General features: G+C 40.8%; 1 protein-coding gene across 1 annotated transcript in view; it reads right to left on the bottom strand.

Moving 5' to 3' along the window:
* The window catches only part of LOC130169248 (protein unc-13 homolog B-like), a 180700-nt gene that overhangs the window by 100643 nt on the left and 62348 nt on the right, over positions 1 to 17709 (bottom strand). Inside the window, exons 9-10 of the mRNA XM_056375810.1 lie at positions 11942 to 12241; positions 11386 to 11473 (exon numbers count right to left, since the gene is read on the bottom strand). Of these exons, the coding sequence (XP_056231785.1) occupies positions 11386 to 11473; positions 11942 to 12241 (388 nt within the window). The remainder of the gene's footprint in view (positions 1 to 11385; positions 11474 to 11941; positions 12242 to 17709) is intronic.

Genomic DNA, 17709 nt, shown 5'->3' with positions numbered 1-17709 from the left:
TATTTCTGCGTGAGCTCCGGGGCTGAGAACTGTCTCAGGGCTTCATGTTTACCATGACGTAGGAGAACGCCAGGGCTAACTTCACCCTCCCTGCTACACTTTGCTTTGCACGTACGGGGACGGGGAGCAGTCAGCTGAACTGCCAGTCACATGCGGTGTCATCATCATGAAAATTGCCCATAAAAAGCTGCATATCACAAGGGTCTGATCACGGTCTCTTTTTCCTGGGAGCTGAAAGAACCTGATATGTGACTTTTGTCTTTGTTAAAGCCTGTTCAAAATCAATTTTCTCTCCTTTTTAGCATCTTATAGTTTGGGGCTACGCTTGACTGAGTTTTTAATGTTCTGTCAACAGGCACTAAGCCGCGAGGAGAAAAGAAGTGATTTTTTTTGGCGATTTGTGAATAATTCTAGTATCTTGAAAAATAAGAGTCTTGAATCTAATTTCTCCCGACTCCAACACAATAATCTCACACCTATTAATGTTGCCTGTGTCGGTTTTGATAGAACAGGATTGTAGAGGATCTTATAAGCTGATGTGTAATACATTTCATGCCATTTACCGCAAGACTGAGTGTGAAATGTGTTAACAGGAAAACTGCTGCAGACTGGGACAGTTTATCTTTAAGTGTAGTTGTGGGATAATTTATCCTCCATGTTTTAAAGGTCCCATATTGTATAAAGGAAGATTTCCATGTATTTTTTGATTATAAAGCAGCTGTAGGTTCTATATTAATACTGTGAACGCGCTCAGTCCACAGAGAAATGGACACAGCCTGTATTCAGAAACTGAGCCTTAAAAAGGAGCTGTCAGGACTTCTGTAACTTTGTGATGTCACAACTATACAGTCACTGCCAACCTGGACCCACCATCCAGATCTTGCAGGATTTAGTTTCTCTGAGTGTCTGCTATATTTTTATTTGATCACTCAGAGAACAGACAGCTCAGCAATCTCTTGTTACTAGAGCTCCAGAGAGAATCCTGAGACAGGAAGTGTTTTTGGTTCCTCAAATATATCTTTTTAAGGATGAACACTTCAAATAAAACAATGGAGAAGTGTAAAATATGAGACCCTTAATTTGTTTTGGGAGGATTTTTTTTCTTTTTTTTTCTTTTAGGTCTGACTCTTCTGAATTGAAAGAGGTATGTAAGAGTGAAAAGGTTTTCATGTGATGGAAAATGACCTCCATTTATAGAGGAACTTGTAATCCTTTAATTGAGGTTAAAGCATTAAAACCATCCACATGCGTCAGTTAATCGTGAATCTTAATAGAAGTTATTTTTTGGGTCACATTTCAAAATCATTTGAACACAGAGCACAGAAACTCAGCGGAAACATCATGACAAAAGTTCATTAAGCACAGAGATATTTTACAGAGGATCGTGGCAACTGGCCTTAAAAAAATAAATGAGCTTTCAGGAACCTTTCGGCCGTTTCAACTTTACTCTCCTTAAAAAGCTGATGATGTAAAGTTTATCTATTTTAATACAACGCTCTCATTAGCAGAATTTTGTTTTCTTAAAGTGAGAGTGAAACTTCTCTCTCTTCTCTGGGCTGTTGCACACACAGACTCTTACTGTTGCACCGCGAGAGTTAAGGGTCAGGCAAAGCTTTCCTCAAGGTTTCTATCACGATCACCTAATGGACGGATAAACGCTCTGAAGTGCTCTTTGAAAGGTTGAAAGACAACACTGCAATCAAAGGCGGGAATCAACACGCTGGAGTGAATGATTTTTCAGTCTCAGTCCGCCCCTTCAACACGGCATTCACTGAGGCAGCTGTTCAGTGTTTCGTCAGATCTTTTTCTTTATCAGCTAGTTAAGCAGCACTTTTACATTTCAGAATGTTTTTTAGTTGAAGTTTGACGTGTTGGGAAATATTCTTATTCCCCTCCCTGCTGAGAGTTAGATGAAAAGATTCGTACCACTCTCATGTATGTGCAGTGATTATGGAGCTGGAGCCAGCGGATGGTTAAGCTTAAGTCGGCCTCACTCCAACGACTGTTCAAGCGATTTCACCTTCACAGACAAATTTACAATGTTGGAATAAAATAATGAAAGTTATACTTGTGGCACGCTCATCTCGATCGTTCAGTGTAAGGTGACTGAGCGGTCTTACGTCAGTCTTTTTTTTTTTCGTTTTGATGTTCTGATGAAATCAAACATGTTTAATATTATCTATTACATATAATGTATTATAATTAAGTTTTTAGTCTTGGCTCATGCAAATAACGACGTTCTATGACGCTTTCTCCAGCAGCAAACAGGAAGCAGCAAACCGAGTTGATAGAAAACATGGAGGGAGGTATTAAATATATAAGAGAGGCAAGGGTAAATGGCCAAACAGTCATTTTAGGGGCAGATCATGACAATAATAGTGCAAGGTGATACGGTAAGAAAAATAATTGATGTTAATTCTACGTAAACAGATTAATAAACCATGAATGTAGACTGTAAACTATGGCTACAGATTCAGCGTCATGATGGCATCTATGGGACATGCACAGTAACCCTCTCAACTTCAATGACTTAACTTTATGAAATGAGCCTTTACAGGTGTCACTGCTGCTGCTACGGATTGCGAGCTCCTCATAGTTTACATCTGGTAAAATGTTAAATTCATATATAACCCATGTGCTCGTCCTACACTTAACGAAACTATGAATTCCTCTCTGGCTGTAAAAACTGAGCAGGAGAAATTTTTTAACTTATGAGTACATTTTCAAATGAATCAAAAATACAATATGAATTAATAAAATTAAATAAAAAAAAACACCTGTGCCTTACTGATAAAGTGAGTTTTTGTATAATTTTTTTTCATGGAGTCCAGCATGATGTTGTTACAGTGGCAAAAACATATTAAAATGTCCACAGAAACGTCTTAATCCACCTCTCCAGTGACCATTTTTGTGCTTAGTGTTTTCCAAGCAGTCACCTTTTCCAGAGGAGTGTTTGAAGAGTTTCTTTGGATTTCTCTCAGTAAAGATTTCGCCACAGCTCCGAGTCATTTTAAATGACATGAATTCAAGTCACTGGCACTGATGAAGCAGCGCAAACGACAAAACTTTCTACAGTTCGAATGAAGGTTAGATTCTCGGTGCAGAATAAACTTAAAGGAAACTTAAACATGCAGCAGCAGTAGAACAGAAGAAAAGATGTCAAAGAGGAGATCTACTCTGTCACTCATTACATAAAACTTTGTTAAAGCACAGAGACAACCTGTATTGTGTTAACATTTGTTGATTCAAAAGAACCCACACATCGAGACTTGATAATAGTCTGTCTAGGATTTTGATGCCTCCCTTCATCTCTTTCCTCCAGCCCCTCCCTTTCTCCCCCTGCTCCCGCTGCAGTGGTAATACTCACTTTAATGACTCTGCCTTCACACAGTGTTTGGATTCCATGAGTAGAAGAATAGACTTTGCCTCGCTTTTCAGGTCATGTGTGATATCCCTTAGTCGCCTCCTCTATCTCAGCTCACGCTTAAATCGCTGGAGTTCTGACACGCATGTGAACTATAAACCTCTTTTCAGACAAATGAGCATTTTTTTTTTTTTTTTTTAAAAAGGAAATGAAACTGAGGGTTTGACGTTTTCTGGTTTGTCCCCAGTTTAATTTTAATGAGTGGTTCGGTGCACATTCTGAGTTTGTATTGTCTTTCATAACTCTTGCTACAAACCTACATCAGAATCATGAATCTATATTATCTGAGGGATATAGGGAAAACGGATGAATGGACCACATCATATCTTTACATAGGGGGGGTTTTCAAACCTCCACTGTTTACTTTGGTTAAATTGGATTCTGGTTGGTTTTCCCTCTTGGTTCGATTCCTGAATCAATGCTGTTGTCTTCCTGATATTAGACTCCCCGAGACAAATCTAATGCTAAGTTCACACTCCGCAATTTCAGCCCTGATTTTCCACTCATTGACAGTTTTTGATGATTGCCAACAAAAGCCCCAGATCAGAGGCAAATTGGCGCTCGCTCGCTGTTTGTGAACTGTTCAAAGATTCAACCGGAGAGACTCGCAGATGCCCAAGGGATATCTAGCAGGCTAAACATCTGGACCTGCCAGGGAGTCCAATTCCAGTGGTGTGAAAACCTGGTTGTGACTGGCAATGAGTGTAGCAACAGGCTACAGCCAAAAGGTGCTCCCTGCATATCCCAGTCCATTCTCTCACTCAGATTCTTTTATTTTTCTTTCCCTGTCTTCGCTGCAGATCAGTGACCAAACAGCTTGGATTGCTCATTTCTTGCAGACATCCATTTTTGGAAGAAAAAAATAATCCTGTCTCACTCATGGTATCAAGTCATTTCCCATGGCACTTCTCTGGTGTGTTTTGTGACCAGACAGACGCATCATGAATAATGATTCATGAAGATCTTGTGATCTGCCGATGATGTCATACAGTCAGCAAACCACAACTACTTCAAGATATCCAATAACAAGACAACAAGTTGTGCAGTGACATGTTTTGGTTTGCTTGTTTTTTTGTGTTTCAAGACACTGAACAAAGGAGAGTTTACCAACTCATCCGGTGATGTGGTCCACACCAAACCAACTTTTGGTGTGAAAACTCCTTAAATCCCCTTAAAATCCAATTGTACTTTTTACTTTTTACTCTCAACCCTCCTCAAAATTAATGTAGTAGTCGTAGTAAAGTATTAAAACCTGATTTTACTGTACTTTATTCCATTTCTAAAGCACTGAGAAGAGAAGAAGAAGTAATGACAGGTAACAACAATCGTTTTTGCCAGGCAGAGGGTAAAAACAGCTTTTTATTTATCAATCTGTTACATTGCATGATAATTACGTTGCACCCTCATTAAATTAAACTCAAAAAGTAATTAGAGCTTCAGTATTTAAAGCCTCAGATCTGAACCACAGTTTCTAATCAGCTTCAGACTTTCAGCAGCTGTCGTCCCAAATTAGCAAACCTTGTTTCTATTTTTGTCTTATTTCTATTTCTGTTGTTTTTGTGCCTCGGCGTCAGAGATTGAGTCCCGTTAAACAGCGGAGCCGAATTACAAACTCTGTTATCTTTGTTTTCCACTTAATTAAGACAGACCTGAACCAGAAATGACTGCTGGGCAAAATAATTGTTGTATTATCAAAAGTAGTCGTTTGGAGCAGGGAGAGCATCATTAATTCACCCCCTTCCTGCTTTGAAAAAATATTGTTGTGATTCCTCTGAGCATTTACTCTAAGTGGCTCATTACTAAATGAACAGTCAAACTTTACAGGACAGAAGACAACAACTCTGATCAGATAGAATGAGATGTAAAAATATATTTTTCCCCCCTTGTTTTCACCCATTACATTTCAGTGGAGCCACTGATGGTATTTGAGATGCAACAAAAACCTTAACTATTTCACATCACTAAAAGATTCTCTGACATGCAAAGCTGCAGCATCTGCCAAACATATGATATATATTGTCTTCTAAGAAGCTGATTGTGTGAAAACTGCACATGAATAATGCTGCATTTTATTCCTTCTTATTAGTGCTGTGTGCAACATGTTAAAAGTTGCTAAAATAAGTAATCCTGTACTAGTACTCCCACATTACTGGGCCTAAATCTGTCTACACCTATTATCATCCATATAGGGTAAAATCTCTCTGGCTCGTTTGGGTTTCATGAAACCAATCCAAATTGTCTTGAGCCCACGATGCAGTGACGGTGCCCCTGCAAAACAGGCTAGGATGGTTTATTTCCCCTCAAAAGAAAACGCCACAAAAACAGCAAAGATATACGTCAACTGTGTGATCGCACAATTCAAATCTTGTTCAAAACTTGCCATTTTCAGCGTTTAGGTCACTGGCTGCGAGGTTGTTGTTGTTTCCCATAATGAAGGGGATTTTGAAAATGGTAACAGTCAGGGGAAGCAGGAAGGGAGGAGAATGTCACCACAGCCTACATCTGATGAGGCAGACTACTAATGGCCATGTCATTAGCAGATCATCAACAAAATCTGAAAATATCAAATAATCTAACAATCTGTCATTTTGCAATATGCTGCTAACAGAAAGACATGGATTAAAATCCAAACTTTGTTCAACAATCTCAAGATCACAGAAGCAGTTTGTACCCTTTGCCTAACTATGTGGTATATATACTGTAGTAAATACTATTTCAGTGCAAGCACACACACTTACCATCAGCTGCAGTGGTGGCACCTTAATCATAAACAAATGTAAGGTTGAGTTTCCATAGAAATGTGACATCGTTGCCATGGTACAATCCTTGCTACAGAGACAAAAGACTATTTTCGTCTTCATGGGGATAACTGCTCAGCAATGGTAAACATGGATCCTCCTTCTTCCAATCATCACTAACATTGTCAGTTATGTTGACTTTGTTTCTGTCTGTCATTTTAAAGCAATGCCAGCAACATTGATTGATACCTACACATGGAGAAAAAACACGCTCATGCTGAATTTTTCATGTTAGATTGCAAATGAGATCTATAGCCCTGCTGCAGAAAAGTGAATAATTTCTGAAATGATTTCAGCAAAGAAACAGAGATGTTTTTCTACCTCTTCAGGCAATGAATTAAAAAAGTATGTAGTCGCACTAATGCTGAGCGTATCTCAATAAATATTGACGCCAACCAGGGTAAGACACTCCAAGATAGACAGGGAGATGTAAGGGTTGTGTTAAGGACAGCCAGGGCTGCAAACTGGATTTCAACAGTCAGAGTGATAGTGGGATATTTGGCTTTAGGAATAAGGACAATGTCTATTTACAAAGAGAAGTTTAAATATCGTTTACCCGTCTGCTGCTCAAAAAAGACTTGAATGAATCAATCTTATAGCTGATGTTTCTCTCAGACAAAATCTGTCATATTTTTAGCACATTTGTTGAAGTAACTGTCTCTCTGTTGAAATTATTTTTGGCATTTTATGCAGGAAGAAAAGCCATGCTGGCTGTGTGACCACTGCACTCAAAGTGATGGTAAGACATGGTAAATGGACTGCACTTATCTAGTCTTAATGACCACTTAAAGTGCTTTACACTACAAGCCACATTCACCCATTCACACAGCACTTTTCTATCACATACACTGATGATACGTCAGGGGAAATTTGGGGTTCACTATCTTGCCCAAGGACACTCTGACATGCAGACTGGAGGGGACGGGTATCGACCCACCAGCCTTCCGACTAGTGGACGACCTGCTCTATCTCTTAAGCCACAGCCAACGGCTAACATTCACATTTAGGGACAGACATTCAATTATTGAATAAATGTAAAATAACCTCTGTGGTAACTGGCTCCCGAAACAAAGTGTAATGATGAAACAATGAGTGGTCAGAAGAGAAAACTTCTCTCTCTATCATCATGTGCTGGTTTGGTCATTTGAAGTTCAAAAGACATGTAGACACTGGCGTGAAAACTGACCATGTTTCAACATACAGTCAGGGCGCTTCACTATGAAATACTGTGATTTAAATGCTGTTGAAGCAGCAGGTAAATCCCTTGTTGTTCCAGTCACATCTTCTCTGTGATGACAGATCGTCGCTGCTCTCTCATATCAAACAGGGACCCAGGACCTGACCTAAAACACCACTTAAATAAACTACACTGCACTCCTGAGAGTACGGCCTAACGAGCGTCAAACAGCAGAGCTCTTGTGTAATTGGTCGTGATCTCTGCTGTACCTTCCTCTCTGGGTCTTGGACAAGATCACAGGTGGTATTCGAAGAAATGGTCTATTGCTGATCAGCAGCTTGGGACTGGTTGAAGTAATTATTCCCTCAGATCTGCTCTGAAGTGGCCAGCAGCAGTGGCAGAGGAGCATCCTCACCTCTATAGAGGTGTGCCCTTCTTTTAGGTGATCAGCTGAACCAAGCAGCAGCCATACACATTACTGAAATCTGTTCAAGTCCAAAAAGATATTTAAAAAAAACTACTGCTGCTGAGAAACACTGGAACATTTACAAACCCTGCACTAATAAGACCCGCTGTCGGATCGTCTACACAAAACAGATATCTCTAATATGTTGTCTCCGTTTAAAACATCAGATATGAATGTTAAATGTAAACCTTCACATGAGGAATAAGCATGCTAGCATGTGCTACTTTAAAATTCAATATTAACACTTGAGATTTAAATGAGCTCGACTGTATTTTAGAATTAATTGCTGCTTAATAAGAGCCGATGCTGCATGGGATATTTAATAGACGTCCTGGATATGTCTAGAAAAAGCAACGGAGCGTAACAGAAAGTTTTGTCTGCTGCTGAACTTGGAATATTAATTAAAGAAAAAAAACAATGTTTAGGAACTGAAGAATGCAGGATAAACAATTTGTGAACAAATCCAAGTTATCTCAACAAAAAGATCCGGGACAGAATTAACTGGGGCGCTTCAGCGACTCAAACTTGGGGAAAGACTGATAAAAAAAAATAAAAACAAGTCATAATTGATGCAACAGAGACTGAGATACCCTGAAAAGCACCAGAACACTGCATCCTACACTTCCCATAATGCAACTCAATAATGTCTTTTAACAAACACACGCCCAGTTTGTAACATAGGATTTCTTGTTAAAATTTGACTCTTCAAGCCCAAACCTAGATAACCTTGATGATACAGCCTTACAGGGCAAAGTACCAGTAGTAATGAGTTAACTCAGCTTGTGTAAAGTTGTTGTATAGTCCCTTTTAAAAAAGCCTCCTGAAATGATCCTGACACACCATCATTAGGCCTGCAGTTCCTCCGAAGTACAAGGTTGGCTGGTTCAATCATAGCGCATTGGACTAGACCTATTGTGAACTAATAAATTCACGGAGACTGACACTGAGGGAAGCAGGAAGGTAAAATAAGAAAAAAAAAAAAAAAAAGATATGCTCCTGGATCTTATTGCTAAGATGATCTTAGTGTACTATTGTCTACAGTCATCTGTGCCTGAAGATGCTCTTAGCCTCAAACTACTTCACATTCTGGCTGGTACAATATATTGTTAATAAATGATATTCTAAACATAATATGCCTTCAGAGATTGTATATGGGCTGTCTCGCTGTTAAAAATGCCTTACTATTTTCTGTATTATATAGCCTCAGATGTGAGACCATACCCCAGTCTCGTCCTGTGTTTTCATCTTGTTTTTGTGATACGAAAGGTAAAAGTTTCAGTCTCTCTGTGTCTCTCTGGCTACTCTTTGTGTTCCTGTTTCTCCCTGACATTATTTCACAGCCACTGTGGTCAGTCGGCACTAATAAATCAATTTGAGCTGATGTTTGTATTAGTTTCCATTACAGCCACTAATTCCTACTAAATATATCCCTGTAAGTATGGTAGTTAATATTCAGAGCTCTTTCTTTATTCTTCACACTGTCATTTGTGTGTTGTCGACCCATCACCTTGAAAACATCCAATTCTCTCTCATAACCGAGCAGCCACTTGTCTGAGGCGGCCTAATGTTCGCCTCTTCAGAAAGCTTGTTTAGACAGAGGGATGAGAGTCATGACAGACAGCCCACCAGGTTTATGGGTGAAGCAGACAGACAGTCGTGCTTTGCAGCCGAGTCATAAATAATGTAAAACTTTATTGGTCCCCGTAGGGAAATTCTCTCAGGACCCTGCAGGGTAGGTCAGATTACAGGGTCAGCTGCTGAAGAACAGAGATTCAGTGTCTTAACTCAAGGACACTTCAGCCAGGTGGATGCCTGTCACCACAGGAGCATGCGCCCACTTGTGTGTTAATCTGAAGCCAAAGTGAATTAAACTTGTGGCGTTTGACAGCAGATTTAATTCCTCTCAAGGGTTTCATTTGTTTTCTTCTTTTCCCTAAAAAAACAATGAGATGCTTTGAGGTCCATCTCAACAGATTATAATCTTAAATAAAAATAGTGAGAGTGGATTTCAAGTGTGACAAAAGTGAGAAAAGGAAAAAACAAGGAGACACGGGTGTGGGTTCAAAGGCCCAATCACAACAAGAGAAGCCGACAGGAGGGGCAGCGGGGTAACAGGGTGTAATCAATGCTTGGCTGAATGTGGTTTGTGTGACTGGGTAAACCTGTATTAATCACATTGTTGGGACTTACTGGTATCTCCCATGTGGGGACAAAAGCTGGTCATCACAAACCGATTATTTCAGGGTTAAGACTTGGTTTTAGGGTCAAAATTGGGATTACAATACTTCAAGTAATGAATATAAGTCAATACAAGTGTCAAAAAACAACTTTGTGAGTTTGCCCAGTTGTATGGAAAGTTTTATTCCCTGGTTTCACTTTATGTCCTTGGGATGGAAGTAGTTTTTGGTCTTAGCCACATGCTTTTCTGGTCTGAGGACCATAGTTCACATTTTTCAAATTTTGTGCCAATACATGCAACAAATGAATTATAGCATCATCTGTGTTCGGCGAAACTAAACTAAAATGTTTAAACTGGATGTCAGATTTTGTGAAAATGAATAAGAGGGTGGCTGAACCACATTTAAGTTCAAGTTGTGAAAAACAAGCAGGTGAGGGTTCAGCTCACATGCACATGTAACACCAACTTAGTCACTTCTTTCACAGCATTTGTTTCATTGTCATTGTCATTTTCTTATTGTTTGTCACCTTGTTTTAGTTTTTTTTCTGAATGGATATTTGATCTCTACAAAGCTCCACTTCTTTCATCTGTAGTTTTATAAATTTCCTTTAGTTTTCCTTTGTTGTGCACACAACCTGAACTGGAAAACAAAGCCACACCTGTAGGGTCTGTTATAGAACCAAGGTTGATGAAGGCCACAACAATTTCTTCATACTGACATACACAACGTTTTAATCATTAGTTCACACAATTAGATATTCAAAATGACAATAAAAGAAGAACATAGAAGGAAAAAGAAAATCCAGCAGATAATCCACTTATGACATTTGCAGTATATACACAGACCCCAACACCACAGTCAACTGTAAACTGCCCTCAGGTGGTTGGTACTATAATCTGACGAATCGTTTTAACTCGCAGTACCATATCTTGGAACTAAAAACTGTCTAACAGAGTGATAGCCCGATCTGAAGGAACCCACGCTGAAATGGGGTTTTCCAGATCAAAGCACAAATCCTTAAGGAGCACATAATTGGTGCAAATTGCTGTAGCATGACTGGAAACTCAACCAACCCATAAGGGTAAAAAAAGCAGAGGAAGTATCATTACATAAGAGAGGGGAGAGAGGATAACAGCAGTGTTTGTGTGGATGTGTATTTGAATCTGTGAATGGGATTTTATTTGACTTAATATACATTATTTCTATATATATATATGTGTGTGTGTGTGTGTGTGTGTGTGTGTGTGTGTGTGTGTGTGTGTGTGTGTGTGTGTGTGTAAGAAAGAGAACCAGACAAAGAGAGAGTAGCTGGTGTGGGCAGACAAAGTGAGTCTTCCTACCTCAAGGAGCTGTACTCTCACTTTGTTGTATGCTTTTAGCCAGCGAACTCTGGATGGGGAGCAGGGTGGAGGACCATCCTCGAAGAAACTGAGACAGATGAAGCAAAAGAGATCAATAGATACAGAGAGAAAAGTTTTGAGAAGATGGCAGACATGAATCAATATGAATGAATCAGTCAATAAAAATTTAATCAATCCTCCGAATCTTGCAGTCAAAGAAAAAGTTCTGTTTTTCAAGTGGGTCTTGAAACAATACTTTAATGCCTTAATCAAGATTGAAACTGTGTTTATTTACTGCAATCATCAGAGATCCCTTCATAACAGGCCTCAAATTGACGTTGCAGGGGATGAAAGCCATCCTGGTTCTGTGCAAAAATATATTCCCACATTTGTCTAAAACTAATATGAGGATATAGGATTCAGCAGTCTCAGTTAGTCAAATCAGACTAATTAACTCAGTTATTCTTTTTTTTCAAATTTGGAGTTGCCGGTCATCCTGAACCATGATTTTTTCTACCTAAAAATGCAGACCTAGATGTCTACATTATTGACATACCAGATTTTAGTCTGAGTCTTGTTATCATGGCTGTCCAACATTGGTTTGGGCAGGATGACCGAAGAGTCCATCAGATCTTTGTTGGAACCAGGCTCTGGTAGAGGATGCAGCTCTTTTTCAACTTCTCCCTCGTCCTCCACTTCCTCATCCCAGGTAGATGGCTGGCTATGGAGAGGGGGACGATGAGGGCCGCTGGGGTGGCAGGACTCTGGACCTTGGCGTTCCTCAGGTTCAGAGCTGAGCTGGGAGCTGGCCGGGCTGAGGTTTCCCGATGAATCAAACCGACTGCTGTCCGGTGGACTGTGGAAGAAGGAGACTGTTACTTTGAATTCTGTGGTGATTTGGGAAAGCAACATGTACCTGATGAACTGTAAAATTGGTTTTAGATAAAACATAAAAAGTTTTATTCCAGAATTCAATATTTAGGAAAGTACCTCTTGAAATTCATGTTCAAAATATAGTTAATATGGAAATTCTAATAAAAGAAAAAACATTTTCTTTTCTTTGATTAAAAAAACTGGAGGACATTTGATTTTGGAATAAAACAATTTAATAACTAAAATAACTAAGGGTAAAGCTAAAGGTAAAAGGAAATTCTTCAGTAAGGTAAGCTGAATGAAGCGAGTGAAGAAAGGACTGCCATCAGAACTGGGAGGCCCATAGCCCTCTCAAAGATCTGTGGTTAAGATGCAAGTTTAAGGTGGTGTCAGCATGTTGGTAATGAGGGAAAATTACATTTTCACAGCTTCGAAGCTTCTGTTTAAAAGCCTAAGTGTAAGTGCAGAATAAAGTTCCCCTACTTCAAATACAGCACATTTACAGGATCTACTAATATATGGACCATACAATGACAAATGCACATTATTCAAAATTCGCCAACGTTTTAATAAGATTGAAACTGAAAGGTTAAAAACTCTGTTAACCTGGCTGATAAAAATCATAACTGACTGACTGAATGGGAGGGTACTGTATGGCTGCTGAATGATTGAGATTGCTAACAAGGAAAGTGGCTCCATGCTTTAACTGTGATGATTTACTTTGTCTTGGGTGTAAGCCAAATTATTTCTCACTGTTCCTTTTATTCCAGCGTCCAGCCTGCCTGTGTGGCGTGCACTGCCACAACCCCATAAATCTATCAGAGTTTGATTCATACAAACAAATTGGCTGAGGCTTGGAGAATAATTCAGTAGGGGCTTTATACGTGCCTCACAAGTGAAAAGCTAATAAATAAAGACGATTGGTTTCTTCATTCAATGCACTTCCATCACTGTCAGTGAAGCTATTACTGAGGTGCTGTATGTACAAAATAGCTCCAGTGCATTTACAGATGATGGCGAGCACCTTCCAAGCAGATGCAATCATTTCCTTTCCTATGGCTTTGATCATGAAACGTACAATGTCTGGGTCTCACTAAATATTTTGTATTTATAGTTGTGTGTAGGAAATACAGTATATTCTAACAAAGAAATGTATTTCTTTGAAGTACTGTTCATTTTGTTTAAAATCGAACAAAATCTAACAATATGCTAAGGTTAGGTTGTGGAATGGGAAAAGGAAAAATACAGTGACTACAGAACTACTGACATCAAATGTGGTCCAAATAAAAATGGGAAAGAAGAGTGGAAAAGGGGCTATACATTTGTCCACATTAGCATGATAAAAGGAAAATGCCATTTATCATGCAAATTGCACTAGCCTTTTTGTAGCTTCCTTTGTCAACAGGTCCTTTGGTTGCTCTGTGTCCAAATCTGCATGCATGGTGTCAGGTGTGTCAACTTCACTCTTATCTACCTCACATGGGGTGATCTTTAACTGGGGTTTATCCAAACCTTCTGCTAGGGAATCTGAGTGAGAGGGGAGGCCAGACTGTGGTGACTGTGCTAAGGTGTCACAGCTTCCTGTTTTTGAAGTTCCTTGTTCTGTATCACTGGCATCTGCACTTCCAGTGTCTCCAGAACCTGGGGAAAGTTTCTCAGGCTCCGGCTCACAAAATTCATCTGTAGGTTTTGGACCTTGTGGCTGAGGTTGGGCTGTGACCACAGGAGGGGTGGATTCAGGTTTGGGAGGGTCAGAGTTCCCAAACATTGAGCCAAGTTTCATGCCAAACACAGATGATGGTTCCTCCTTTCCAGTTGGCTTTTCATCCTGGAAAATACCAGCTGAAAGGCTTTTAAAACCAGAAAAGAGACCACTATCTGTCTGTTGTGGCTGCGGTGCTTTCATACCAGTGGCTGGAGATGGAGTGGTGGAGAAAAGGGATCCAATAGATGATGTACCTTCAGCAGCCACAGACATAAAACCAAATTTAGGGGCAGTCAGACCTGGTATTTCAAACATGCCTTTAGTTTCAGGAGCTGGTGGTTGTTCAGCTTTGTCAGGCACTGCAGAACCTGGCCCCTCTAAATGCTCAGCAGACTCATCACCCTCTGCTTTTTTCTCAGGGAAATCAGTTTTCATGGTGGATTCAGTCATAGAACTCTCTTCTCCCTCTGTTTTGTCTGTTCGTTCTGCCTCCTCCACTAACCCTTTTTCAGGGACCTCAGAGTCCTCTGAGCTTTTAACATGTCCATCTCCAGATAAAGGTGTCGTCTCTGTATCTGTCTTTTCACTGCTCTCAGTGACTGTTACATTTGCAGAAGTGATATCCCCTTTTCCAGGCTCTGTGCCAGATTGTTGAGGTTCCTCAGATTTTGTTGTCTCTGGACCTTTGAATATACCAAATAGGTCACTGGTGAGGGATTCTGTGGCAATGGCACTTGGAAGGCCAAAAAAGCTTTTCTGTTGCTGCTGCTGCTGCTGTTGTTGTTGTGGCTGACGAGGAGCAGGTGATGATCCAAAAAGTGAACCAGGTGAACTTGAAAAAAATCCACCAACACTCGATGGTTTACTTTGGGTATTTGGGGTAGAAAACATAGACATAAAGCCAGAAAATGAAGCTTGTTCAGGGGGCTTTTGTGGTCCTGGCTGCCTTGGTCCAGCCATCCTCGGTCCAGCCATCCTTGGTCCAGACATTCTTGGCCCTCCCATTCGGGGCCCTCCCATCCTTGGTGCTCCCATTCTTTGTCCTGGTGGCCCAGGAGGCCTGGCCATGCCTGGCCTGGGCTGCTGCTGCTGCGGTGGATGACTAGCAGGTCCCACTGATGGACCGGGAGGCCCCACAGTTTGAGATGTCATGATTTGTGGTGTGTTGGTACCAACAGTGTGTTCTTCACCTGTTGATGAGACTACTGTGACAGAATTACTTTCAGAAGGTTTCTCTAATCTGTTTGCAGGTTCTGTACTATCTTCTCCAATCTGTTTTGCCTCAGTTGGCTCCTTTGCAGTTTCTTCAGATGTGGCTTTCAAATCTTCTTCAATTGATTTTTCAGATTCTGAGACCACAGTCTCTGTTGTAAGTGTACCCACCACAGATTCTGCAGTAGGTTTCTCTGTAACTCCTGTCACTGAATCAACTATAGTTGCCTCTTCAGCAGACTTTTCCACATGTGCAACAGCTCCTTGTCCATCGCCAGCATCTTTTAAAGGTTCCTCACCTAATTTTTCCACATCTGCGACTGCTGTTTTTTCTTCCCCAGAAACTTCCAAAGGCTCCTCAGATGGTTTTTCCATATCTGCAGCAGTTGTTAGATCTTCACTAACAACTTTTTGTGGCTCTTCAGTTTGTTTTTCTACCTCTGGAATTCTTATCTGTTTTTCAGCAACAGCTTTCTCCCGTTCCATATCTGCAACAGCTGTTTGTTCTTCACTACCAACTTTTTGTGGCTCCTCAATTTCTTTTTCTACCTCTGGAATTATCTCTCCTTCAGCAACAGCTTTCACACATTCTACGCCAATAATATTTGATCTGTTTTTGTCAGTTTCATCTTTAACACTCTCTGGTACCTGTACATCATCGCTTTTTTCTGATGGGCTTTTGATGGCAGCTACATCAGTATCATCACTTGTGCTCTTAATTTTTAAAGTATCTGTTTCTGATCCAGTAACTTCTTTCTCAGAATCCGCTGTGACTTTAATTTCTTTATATTCTTTTTGGATGTCTGGATCTGTAATAGAAGCTTCAACCACATCTAAGCTATTTTCATCACAAGAAAGGTGTTGTTGCATTGTGGCTACTTTGTCCACCTCTAGATGTGGCTCGGTTAGGGGAACTGAATTTTCTGTGGTATTTCTAGTGATGTCCAAGTTTGAATCTCGAACATCCTGGCATGCCTGTTCCTCCTTAACTGATGATGTAGAGAGAGGCTCAGAGGGTGAATTTTCCACGGCCTCAACAGCATGATCCTTTGCTTCTTTTCCGTCTGGTGGTGTAACTTTTTCCAATGCAATGTCCTCGTTGACAGGAACAATTGTTTCTGGCTCTGTTTTAGATTCCTCCATGAAAGACATTCCAAATAGGCCAAACCCAGTTTTGGATTTGTTACCATCAGAACTCCCACCAAGTGAAAACACAGAGGAAACTTTGAAAACACCTTCTGATTCAGGTTGTTTAGAGGCTGGAAGATGTACCTCTGATGCTTGCTGGTTTTGTCCACCAAACATAGAGAATACTCCTTTTCCTGAGGGCTCTGGACCTCTGGGGCCTGGTGGTGTAACCATTGGTCTTGGTGAGGGTGTTCTAGGTCCAGTTTGGGGCTGGGCACTAAGAGCTCCAAACTTGGAAAACAAACCTGCACTAGATGTCTCTTTCTGTGTAGTAGAACCTGACAGGATGCCACCAAATAAAGAAGATCCAGTGGAAGGTCCTCTTGGTGTTGCACTACCGGGATGACCTCTGGGACTGGGTGGTTGCTGAGGTGCAGATGCACCAAACATGGAAAATAGGCCTTTGCCTGGGGGTTCTTTGGGTGGAGGACCTCTAGGCCGCACACTTCCAATGGCTGGACCTCTTGGGCCAGGTGGTGGCTGACTACTAGATCCACCAAACATAGAGAATAATCCTTTTCCCTGGGGCTCTTGTGGGGTTGACAGTGGTGGGTCTTTGGATCCAGATGAAGATGGAGCATTTGACCCACCAAACATTGAGAGTAACCCTGTGCCAGGAGTGTCTTTAGTAGATGAGCCAGGAAGAATGCCACCAAGCATTGATAATCCAGATTGGGAGGACGACTGTTGTGGGCTTGCAGTGGAGCCACTAAACACAGAAAATAACCCTTTTCCTTGTTGCTCATTGGGCTCTTCAGCCACAGGCTTTGCCTCAGGCGGATCAACCTTTACATCTAAACTTTCCTCCTTGGAAGCCGTTATTTCCTCTGTGGGAGCTTTGACAAGACTGGGTTCTGGGGCAAATGCGGTGACATCCGCTTCTGTTTTGATGTGAAGCTGTTGGACTCCTTCACGTGATTTTACTGACACTGAAGATACTTCTTTCTGTGACAACTTATCAGTGGACTGAACTTTTTCAGGTAATTCAACATCTGAAGATGTGCTTTCATTCTTGTGGGCTAACTCTAGAGTTTCAGCACCTTCTGGTGATGCTAGCACTAAAGTAGTGTTTTCAACCTGGTCACTGAGAGGCTTAATTACTTGAAGTGGTGTTATGTCTGGAGCTATCAATTTTCTGTCCGTGGAAGACTCACAAGTCTCAGTGGTCTCTGCTTTAACCTCCAAGGCTTGTGGTAACTCACAAGTCTCAGTGGTCTCTGCTTTAATCTCCAAGGCTTGTGGTAACTCACAAGTCTCAGTGATCTCTGCTTTAATCTCCCAGGCTTGTGGTAACTCACAAGTGTCAGTGGTCTCTGCTTTAACCTCCATGGCTTGTGGTAATTCAC

Source organism: Seriola aureovittata, chromosome 5 (assembly GCF_021018895.1).
Source record: "Seriola aureovittata isolate HTS-2021-v1 ecotype China chromosome 5, ASM2101889v1, whole genome shotgun sequence".
Lineage (NCBI taxonomy): Eukaryota > Metazoa > Chordata > Actinopteri > Carangiformes > Carangidae > Seriola > Seriola aureovittata.
The sequence above is the reverse complement of the archived record's forward strand: the minus strand, read 5'-3'. Positions and strand labels throughout refer to the sequence as shown.